The sequence below is a fragment of the Ictidomys tridecemlineatus genome, unplaced genomic scaffold (assembly GCF_052094955.1).
Source record: "Ictidomys tridecemlineatus isolate mIctTri1 unplaced genomic scaffold, mIctTri1.hap1 Scaffold_236, whole genome shotgun sequence".
NCBI classification, from domain to species: Eukaryota; Metazoa; Chordata; class Mammalia; order Rodentia; family Sciuridae; genus Ictidomys; species Ictidomys tridecemlineatus.
In genome coordinates this window covers 240,575-251,456 of record NW_027522037.1, presented here as the reverse complement: position 1 = coordinate 251,456, position 10,882 = coordinate 240,575, and the positions used below count along the sequence as shown (strand labels likewise).

At 38.5% G+C, this 10,882-nt stretch overlaps 1 protein-coding gene across 1 annotated transcript; it reads right to left on the bottom strand.

Annotated features, from left to right (window-relative positions):
* Positions 1 to 1,001: 1,001 nt before the first annotated feature.
* LOC144373110 (olfactory receptor 14C36-like) lies at positions 1,002 to 1,934 on the bottom strand. Its single transcript, XM_078036234.1, has one exon. The coding sequence runs from the start codon at positions 1,932 to 1,934 to the stop codon at positions 1,002 to 1,004; it is 933 nt and encodes a 310-aa protein (XP_077892360.1).
* Between the last annotated feature and the right edge of the window lie 8,948 nt (positions 1,935 to 10,882).

Below are 10,882 nucleotides of genomic sequence, written 5' to 3'. Positions count from 1 at the left end.
GTTCAATCTTTGGTTAAAAAAAGAAGAAGAATAAAAATGATGATGATGATGATGAAGATTATGATGATAAAATAATAATAATAATAATAATAATAATAATAATAATAATAATAATCAGAGTGAACATACACTGCCATAAAGTTTTAGCGAACAAGTATAGACAGATGTACTTTATGAAGTACAGTAAACTGGGGGAAATTTAAGAGTTGACCCAAGTCAGAAATTTAGGCAAAAATATTATGGTCCACCATGTCATAATTTTGAGGCATGACACATTAGCATAGATATCACAGAAGTAACATATATAGGAGGTAAACCATCAGAGCTGACCTGCAACTCATGCTCCAGGCTTTGTCCCCCACACTAGTGACTCATGGACATAATAAAAGACTGGTAGCTGCCACTGCCAAGGACGCACTGGGTGCTCTTTCTGGTGGATGAATATGACTGTTGGGACGCAGGGTGTGGTAAACATGGCCCTCTGTATATTCAAGGACAAGGAATTACTGTTCTCATGTTCCAAATAGATTGGTTATAACTTCTTTAGCATTTAATTATTGCATATATTCAAAGTAGTTAAATTGATACAGTTATGTACTATAGTGCTTAGTAATTTGCTTGATGTTTCTCTGAATAAGAGCATATTATGTGAGTGTAAGTTTTCTTCAGATTTGATTGGTAAAGATTTACTCTGAGACAGTACTTGATATAGGTACTGCAGGGTATTTGGTGAATCTTTAATGCATTTTTCCACAAATGATTTCAACAAATATATTAAATTATATTTACTCATTAAAAGACACATTGATTAAATTACACATTTTATAAAGGATTCATGGAATAATAGGTAAATGAAAAATTAATTAATAAAGAAATCTCATATTCAAATAAAGTGACATTACAGTACGCAGTTTAACTTGTGTCACCCAGATATGAAGAGCATTTGACCTAATCTTGAACTTCACTCAGAGAAATTAGGATGATGCTGAAAGACAGCTTTATCATTTTTTTGAGAACAATTGTTTAACCATTACTCTCCTCACAGCGTCCTTTACCTGCTTGTTCCTGAGACTGTAGATGAGAGGATTCAGGAAGGGAGGAACCATGGTGTAAAAGGCAGAAAGAACCAGGTCCTGGAGGGTGTCAGAGGTTGCTGAGGACCTCAGGTACACAGCTGTGCCAGAACTGAAGAACAAGGAAAACACGAGGATGTGAGGGGTGCAGGTGGAGAAGGCCTTCCCTAGGGCTCTGGTTGGAAATTTCAGCACAGCAGAAAATATGCGAATGTATGACACAGCAATAAAAAGGAAGCAGCCACCACAAACAACCACAGCAGAGAAAAGAAGGAGGACCATGTTGCTGGTGGTGTCAGAACAAGAGAGCCTCAGCAGAGAGGGGACATCACAGAAGAACTGGTGGACAATGTTTGACTGGCAGAAGGACAGCCGGAATGTGTTCCCAGTGTGCATACATGCATACAGCAGGCCACTGAGTAGGGAAGCTAGAGTCATGCGGACACAAAACTGGGCGTCAATGATGAGGGGGTACTGGAGTGGCTGGCAGATGGCCACATAGCGGTCCCAGGCCATGATGGTGAGAAACAGATATTCAACACATGCGCAGAAAATGACCAAGAAGATCTGTGTTGCACAGCCAGCCACTGAAATGGCCCAGTTGCCAGTGAGGGAGTTGACACAGGCATTGGGGACAGTGATGGAAGTGTAGCACACATCTAAGATGGACAGGTTCCTGAGGAAGAAGTACATGGGTGTGTGCAGGTGCTGGTCAGCAGTGGTGACAGTGATGATGAGAAGGTTCCCTAACAAGGTCCCCAGGTAGGTCATCGAGAATATTGTGAAATAGAGGAAACTCAGATCCCAGCCATCAGGATAGCCCAGGAGGAGAAATTTAGTTACCATGGTAGCATTGGCCATTTACTGGAAATTATGGTTGTCTGAGAAGATAAAGAGAGAAGATGGAGGAACGGAAAAGCATGAATAATACAATTATAATGAATAATACAATAATATTCATGTCCAGAGTGTTTTCTTGTATTTTGCAGTAGCTTTTCCTGGAGAAGAAGGTCACTCTTGGTTTTCTGATATGTTTACTCATTTCTGAGCAGAGTGCACCTCCAAGTGCAGGTGTGGAGGTCTGTAGCCCAGGGTCTGGGTGTGACCTGCAGGGCTTGTCCTCAGCTCCCCATCAGGCCTCCCCTGACCTCCTGAGACTCCATGCAGAGCACTTCTGGGGTTGCCCACCTCCTCTCCTGCATGGCCACCTGTGTGACCATGTGTTATTTAATGTTGTCTTTAATAAATTAGTTGCTTTCATTCTCTTCCATAAACACATTTTTAACATTATTTTGACATTTTATCAGCTTTAAACAATTCAAATCATGAATAACTATTCAAATTATAATTATTTTTTAGCATTTCTACATTGGAACATGACCATAACCTTGAAGTACTTAACACCAGTAACATGAAAAACATTTACTCATGGAAAACCATCTCAAGAATTCAAACTTTCCCCTCAGGCTCACTGGACCATTTTGTGAAAAACTGGGGTGACATGACTGACCTTGTACTCTCCTGCTGTTCCCCACTCTCCCTGCTGCTTTCCCAGAACATGGACAGGGCTGTCTCACAGCCTCATGCCTTCAGACAAGGACCTGTCCCAGCTCCCACTGGGGCTCTCTTTTCTTTGTCAACACATCAATGTGATGTCTTTAAAGTCTCCTGGTTCCAGCCCAGCCTACATTCTCCTAAACTTCCATTTTTTACCTTAATATGTTTTTTACTCTGTGTTCAGCACCATGAAGTTGAAGATTTCTTTTCCTATATAATAGTTGGCTTACTTTTTCTTAACACCTTCCATTATATTCCTTTCTTCTCAAAGACATCATAAGTGTACACAATTATACTGACTACATTTCCTAAAGGAAGTTTTTGCTCGTAGTTAAAACACTTCTTCAGTAGCTCCAACAGTTCAATATTGAGTCTCCTACATTTTCATTTCCTCTGACCTCTGAAAACCTGGGTTCTCCTCAGCAACTTGCCAGTTTAACTACACTCACCCTTAGAAAAGCCATCTTCCTGTTGAGCCTGCTTGGGCTCCACTGGTAATAAATGTGTCCCCAAGGTTAAAGGGTGGGTGTCCAGACACAGGTAGGTTGGTGTTAATTTCACAGTGGGGGTGAATTTCCAGTGGTCCCACTCAGTCTACCTGCAATCTGTTTCTCCACAGCCTGATTCCTCCCTGACACAAACCTGAAGCTCACACCTGAGTGACATCCTTGTTCACAGCATGTTCCTTGGACTTTGGGACACAGCCTCTTTTCTACTTGACATGCTGATTTTATTTTCTCCATTACTATGTATTGGGCTAGAAAGGAGACTCAAATGATAATTTTTCTCTGGGAACTCTGTACAATTTAAATTTTTCCCACTTTTATGTAATGTTAGAAACAGTACATCATACTACCCTTCACTAAATAAGTATGTATTCATCAGTCAAAACACTAGTACAAATTCCTTGACTTTGAACATTGTATCATTCACATTTTTTCTCCTTTTAGTAGCAAGTGCATGACTTCCTGCCCAGTGGTTAGTGAACTAATTCCTGGTGACTTTGTTGACTGACTACTCACCTTCACTGGCTTTCTGTACTCTACTTATTCATAGATAATGAGCTTCCAAGCAGGCTCTGCCCCCTTGACACAGATGTAGCACATGCAGTGTAGGATGCTGTGAGGTCATGCAAGCCCAGGGGCCTGTGCACTTGCAAAGTCAGCTCTCTTTAAAGCAGTAATTTGTCAACTGGTGTTTACCAATGATAAAAATATGGCTACAGGTGTTTTTCATGCTGAAGTTTTGGAAAGAAGAAAATATTGGTATTTTTAAATAATTTCATTATCATGAGAGAAGTAATACAATGATACAAAGTGTAAGAAAGTAAATAAATTTGACTAGTTCAGAAGATTCTGGGTGATGAGACAAATCCATATTGAAAACCTTGCAGGTTTTCACCCTTCTATACTGACTTCTGAGCACTCCAGGTGTCCTTGCCAACCACCCCTAGACATTTGTGCCAAATATAAAACAGGCAATTCAATATTTATTTGGCATATGGAAGCTAGCACAGAACTATAGAGACATTTTCTTTGTTTCTAGTTTTTGCTACTAAAACATGTACTGCTTTTGTTTCTCCAAAGGAACTTAGTAAATTCTCCATTTTGAATTGTATGAGCTTAATTGATGCTCTTCTTTGCTTATGTGATTCAACTCCAACTTGAAAAATTCTTATCTAAATTTGGCTTACTGTTTTCCGGGATAAGTCTCCTAGGAAAATTCAGATTATGGATGTGATACAATAAATATGTGAATCACCACCAAATGTTCATGGGCACTCAGAGTATTCCTGCAGATGTACAAAATATGGTTACTTTGTGAACCTAGAATATATAACATAAGAATTAAGGTTTAGTTTCTGTAGCTTCACCTTAACAATTTTAGAGTGTTCAGAACTACATTCTCCTTTAAAGGGTAAAAGTTATCATTAAAAATTCCCTCATAAAAGTCCAAAGAATAGGTCATAAATAAAGCAAATCTCTGGTAACATGAGCCTCAGGAACAAAAGAAGGAGAAATTAGCATGTGTTTAACGCTCAAGTATAAGAGGGACGGCTTTCCTCCTAAAGTGGGGACAGCTGGGAGTTTTCCCTTTGGTTACTTCTCTTGACAGTGCTGAACATGAGGAAAGGTATGACACACAGATTGCATGTAAAAATGTAAAGATTTCTTGGGTTTTAAGATACAGGTATTCATTATTTCCTTAATTACATTTTTCTGTATTAACAATTATGGCTTAGTGCTGTTGATCAGCCTCAGAGGAACGCTGAGGGGTACTTTATTACTTCTTGACCTTCATAAGATTCTTCTGAAAGCTGCACAAGTCTCTTTTTTTTTCCTTTTATTTCTACCAATGGACACACATCCTCATACTCACATCTAATAAACCTTTAATATAAAATGAGAAAAATTATTGAAAAAGAGAATATATTTGTGATCAGTGCACAAAGGTGAGGTTGATAAATTCAAAATGCTTCAATGAAAATTGTATACAATGTGAGATTTTTTATTTTCCACAGCTATTGAAAAATATGTAAGTGTGTAATTTGCATAAATGAATTCATATCTACCTCCCTGTCACCTGCAAGATATTTGGCATTTAGTCCCTGTTGCCTTAATCTGAATATATTTCTTTGTCACTCCTCTAATCTTTGCAGATAAATTTGTGCATTTGTATTTGTGTTAAGTAAAAGCTAATTGAAAAGGAGGATTTTAAACCCATAAGAAGCAGCATGAAGAACTATCACATGCTGTACTTGCAAACACTGTGCAGATGCCCACCACACTCCAGGTACATTACTAGTGAAGAATAGAAATCATAGGAAAAACTACAGTGTTTACAACACTTCTGTGTGCCAGTTATTCTTTGCAGAATTAACTTCCTGGTCTAGCTGACAATCTGGATGAGATTGCAGTTTGCTGAGCAGAATAAAGATGAGGCTCAGATGCCTTTGGACTCTAAATGCCAAGTACTCACTCCTGAGCAGAATTGAGTCCCTCCTTGGCTTCTCCCATCAACCGTGTTTTCAGCCAGGGTGGATCTCTGATGTCAGCACAGTGCTATGTGGAATGTGGGAACCTGAGTCACCTCTTCCTTATGTGAACCTGGTGCCTGGCCAGTGGGATCAGAACCCCAGGGAGCCCAGGGCTCAGCAGAGACAGGAGGAGGCCTGAGTACATCACCAGGCAGCAGCATCTCCAGAGCCCAGGAGAGAGGACCTGGGCATGTGCCAATGTAGACAGTGGATGACACAGTGGAACTCCTCTTCTGGGCATCACCCTAAGTCGTTATTGAGAATCGAGTAACACTGAGGAGAGACTAATGGTGCTCACTGTGTGTTTTCATCTCTGCCCTCCTTCATCTCAGTGTGAGTTAGGGGTGTTTATGGGGATCAGTTAACAGTGAGGGTGGTGGGCAACTCTCACTCACTCCCCAACCTGTAAGTGGGAAACATCTCACGCTGTCTGCATTTTAGATGCAAAGTTTCTTATCTTGGAGATGAAAGGCACATGTCATGAATTTACCCTTTGTAACAATTTGTAATTATCAATTCAGTGTTATATACCACAATATGCAATTATACAACATCCAGCTACATCTTATTCCCAAATACTTGTTTCAGTGTTAATGAGACATCAACCCATTTTTCCTCCTCAACTTTACTTACTGTCATTTGAAGCCACTACATATAATCACCACATTTTAATTTATGTCTTGGAGATTTTTTGTGAGTAGATAATTTATTATGTGCTCCTTTTTTATGACTTCACTCAGCCTGATGTTTTCACCATTGGCTCACATTATAGCATTTATCACTATTTCATTCTTTTAGTGGAGGAATAAAGTTCCATTATATATGTATACCAGCACTTTAAAAAGCCCATATATATAGCAATAGCCATTTCATTCTTTGTTCTGTTAACGTGGTGTAAGATTTGTCAGTCACTGTCTGGTGGGCTTTGTTGCCCCTCTAGATAGATTCCAAATGTACACCATGTGCTATCTTTTTGATGTGCTGTTGGATTTGGTGTTCTAGGTTTGGCTGAGAATGCCTTCGTATGTCTTTATCAAGAATATGTAATCCTCTTTTTTGTGGTATTGTTGTGTAATTATCTAGGTCTAGAAAAATGATGGTTTTGTGGTACGTGACTTGAGGAATTCAAGTTCATTTCAGTTCCCATGGTTTCAGAACACATGGTGTCAGTTCTATTTCAATGTTTGATAGAACAATAGTGAATCCATGAGCTTCTGGAGCTTTCTTTACTGCAAACTGGTATTCCTGATTTAAATTTATTAGTCATATTAATGTCCAGGTCTTATATTTTCTCATAATTCTGATCTTGTAGATTTTCTAATATGTTGGTATGTGTTTGTCGATAAGAGTTGCTAGTAGGCCATTGCATTTCTGTAGCATTACTGAAAAGGTCTCCATTTATTTTCTGATAGTTTATACATTTGGGGCATTTTAATTGTTAGTATAACTAAAGGTTTGCTACTTTTGTTTCTATTTTCACAAATAAGCTTTTGTATCCTTTATATTTTGTATTGGTATTTATTGTTGATTTCTTATTTCTGTTCCAATGTTTATAATTTCTTTTACAACTGTTTTTTATAGGTGTGATTTGTCTGTTTTCTATTGTCATGGTAGGGTCTGTACTTACTCTTTCTGCTTAGTTGATGCAGGCATTTAGTGCAACACCTTCTGCCTTACCAGTCCTTCATGAATGAAAGAGGTTTTGCTTTGTATGATTCTATTTTCATTAATAGACTTAGTAAAAAGGGTGTTTTCTAGTGGCTTCTAATGTCTCTCATTTAAAGTTAGTTTATTCTTGATTTTTAAAAAGGAAGTTTGATCATCAGGACAAAGTCCATACATAACATTTTTTCCCGACTTCAGAAGTGTGAAAGAATAATCAACCAACAGACTATGACCACATATAAATTGTCAGACATTTTCACACATAATACATGGCAAGTACACAGTTCAGGCAGCACCTCTGTGGGTTGATCTTGGGATGCACTTAGGCCACTATTTGAGGGACAACTTTGTGCATATGATGTTGGACTAACTGTTGTTCTTGTCATCAGTATGTGAGTACACTGATTTCTCTCAACTGTAGCTACAAGAGTCCCACCAACTGTCCTGAAGTTTATGGCTAGTCAATATTATTTTGCTCTCTTTTTTTAAATTTGATTTATCTACTTTTAACACAACCCACACTTTCAATCACACACTTGAGGGGACATTCCTTTTTCCTCACAGTGGTTCAGAGTCTCCCGTTATAGTGGGTATGAAGGTAGGAAAATCCAGTCTACTGTGTAACAGATCTTCTGGGCTCTGGTCTCTTCCACTGTGTCTTTTGCTCTTTCCACATCTCTTCTCTGCCTGGCTCAGTGTCCCCAAACAGACCGACCAGCAGAGCTGCAACTCCAGCCTGGGTGGCCCTTTGCCCTCAGTGCCTGGTTCAGCTGTGTGCACTGAGGTCCAGAGAGATGAATCTATTTATTTTTTTCTGTCTTAATTTCACTCATCAAAATTTTGTAGTTTTAAGTGCATAGATTGTTCACTTCTTAGGCTACATTTAGTTCTAAGTAGTTTAGACATATTTAAAAAAATATTCTTTTTACTTATACATGAGAATAGGGTTTATTTTGACAGATTTATACAAACATGAAGTACATCTTATTATAATGAGAATCCCAGTCTTTTGAAGCATGTACATAGTTTGATGTTGTTATAAAAATAATGCATTTTCTTACTGATTTTTATTTTTTTTGGTTGTGGACAGACACAATATCTTTATTTTATTTATTTCTTTTTATGTGGTGCTGAGGATTGAACCCAGTGCCTCAAACATGTAAGGCAAACAACCAACTGAGCCACAACCCTAAGCTGCTTAATTGATTTTTTAATAGTACATTATGGTGAACAGAAAAGCCATTGTTGACAAAATAGTCAAAATAAAAATATTCTTCTCTATATCAACCTCTTCTGTAGTTCAATGCATATCAATCCTCTGTAATTATTCCTCAGTAATTCCTGAGAATTGGACATATTATACATTATTTTTTTAAAGTTTCTCCTGTGTGTTATAACAGCAATTAATACCAGTCACCATGTTCTTCTGCTTTATCTCAGGTCATATTGAGAACCAGCCTCATTGAACTCTTCAGGGATACCTGCATTGGCCAGGCACAGTTCCCTACCAGAAGTCCACATCCTGGCACTGTGAGATCCAGCTCAGAACCCCCAATGCCAAGTGCACTGGATAGATGTTGTTTACAGAAGTCTCTTTTGCAGCATTGAGGGGTCATCTCTCCCCTTGTCCCCAGCTGCTACATTTCCAATGGTAAAAACTGCTTATCTCAGAATCTATTTATGGAATCCTTTTTATTTATTTTGCTTTTATTAATGCTTTTTGGTTGTACATAAAGACTCACTTTAACATAATCACACACACATGGAAAATAATTTACTCTATTACAGTCCCTGGATCTCCTCTCTACCCACCTCATTTCCCTGATTCCCTTGGTCTATTCTACTGATCTATCTTATCCTCGTTTATTTATTTATTTTCAATTGGAGTTTTATAGATGCATATAGAGGGGGAATCCACTGTGGCACATTTACACACACTCTTGACCCTTTTCCCATCCCTTTTTTCTTTCTCTGGATCTCCTTCCTCTATTCCACTGACCTTCTCTATGTCATATCCAACCCCATTTTTCCACTTACTTTCCTCTAGATTCTGCATCTGAGAGAAATCACTTGACCCTTGACTTTCTGAATCTGTCTTATTTCACTTAGAATGATGTTTTCTTCTACCATCCATCAACCAAAATATGTCACAATTGAAATATTCCTTTTGAATGAGTAAAACTTTACTGTGTACATATATCACATTTTTTTTCATTCATTCATCTGTCAACCACCATCTGGCTAGTTTCATAACTGGCTATTGTGAATTGTGCTTCCATAAGCTATGATATGGCTGTATCAATGTAGTGTACTGATTTTAGTTCTTTTTGGGTGAATACAAAGGAATTGTAAATCTTGGTCATATAATGATTGAATAAATGTTGTCAAATGGCCATACTGTACAAAAGTATCATACAGATTTAATGCAATTCCAATTAAAATCCCAATGGTATTCTTTATAGAACTAGAAAAAGGAATAATAAAATTTATTTGGAAAAATAAAAGACACAGAATAACCAAAGCAATTCTTAGAAAGAAGAGTGAAGCAGGAGACATCACAATACCAGACCTTATAGTATACCACAACTATAGTAACAAAATAGACATGTAGACAGAATAGACAGCAACAGAGACCAACCCCCATAAATACAGTTATGACATACTAAACAATGGTGCAAAAAAATACTTCAGAGAAAAGATAACTTCTTCAACCCACAGTGCTGGGACAACTGAAATCCATGTGCAGCAAAAGGAATCTAAACCCCTATCTCTCACCCTGCATAAAACTCACCTCAAAATGGATCAAGGACCTAGGGATTAGACAATAGTCCCTGTGCCTAATAGAAAAAAGTAGATGCGAAGGGCTGTATCTAAGAACCAAGAACAGTAAAATTAGGATAATCCTGAAATGCATCTTTGTCATTTCCCTAAAACAACTCTCTTTGCATTAGTGTCTTTACAGTGTCCTTTACCTATTTGTTCCTGAGACTCCAGATGAGAGGATTCAAGAAGGGATGAACCATGGTGTAAAAGGCAGACAGAACCATGTCCTGGAGGATGTCTGAAATTGCTGAGCTCAGGTACACACCTGTGCTGGAACAGATGAAGAGGAACACCAAGAGGATGTGAGGGGTGCAGGTAGAGAAGAATTTCCCTGGGGCTCTGTTGGGAAATTTCAACATAGCAGAAAATATGTGAATCTGTGACATGATTATTATAGCAAAGCAGCCACCACCAATGATTATAATAGAGATAAGAATAAGAACCATGTTGCTGGTGGTGTCAGAGCAGGAGAGCCTCAGCACAGAAGGGACATCACAGGAGAACTTATGGACCATGTTTGACTGGCAGAAGGACAGCTGGAATGTGTTCCCAGTGTGTACACCTGCATACAGCAGACCACTGAGCAGTGTAGCGAGGGTCATTTGGACACAAAACTGGGCGTTCATTATGAGGGGATACTGTAGGAACTGGAAAAGGGCCACATAGTGGTCCCAGCCCATGATGGTGACTGAAGATCAAACATGCACAAAATGACCAAGAAAGTCTG

Bases quoted from the DNA above. Each gene is read 5' to 3' on its own strand.
- LOC144373110 (XM_078036234.1), bottom strand. From the start codon at position 1,934: ATGGCCAATGCTACCATGGTAACTAAATTTCTCCTCCTGGGCTATCCT.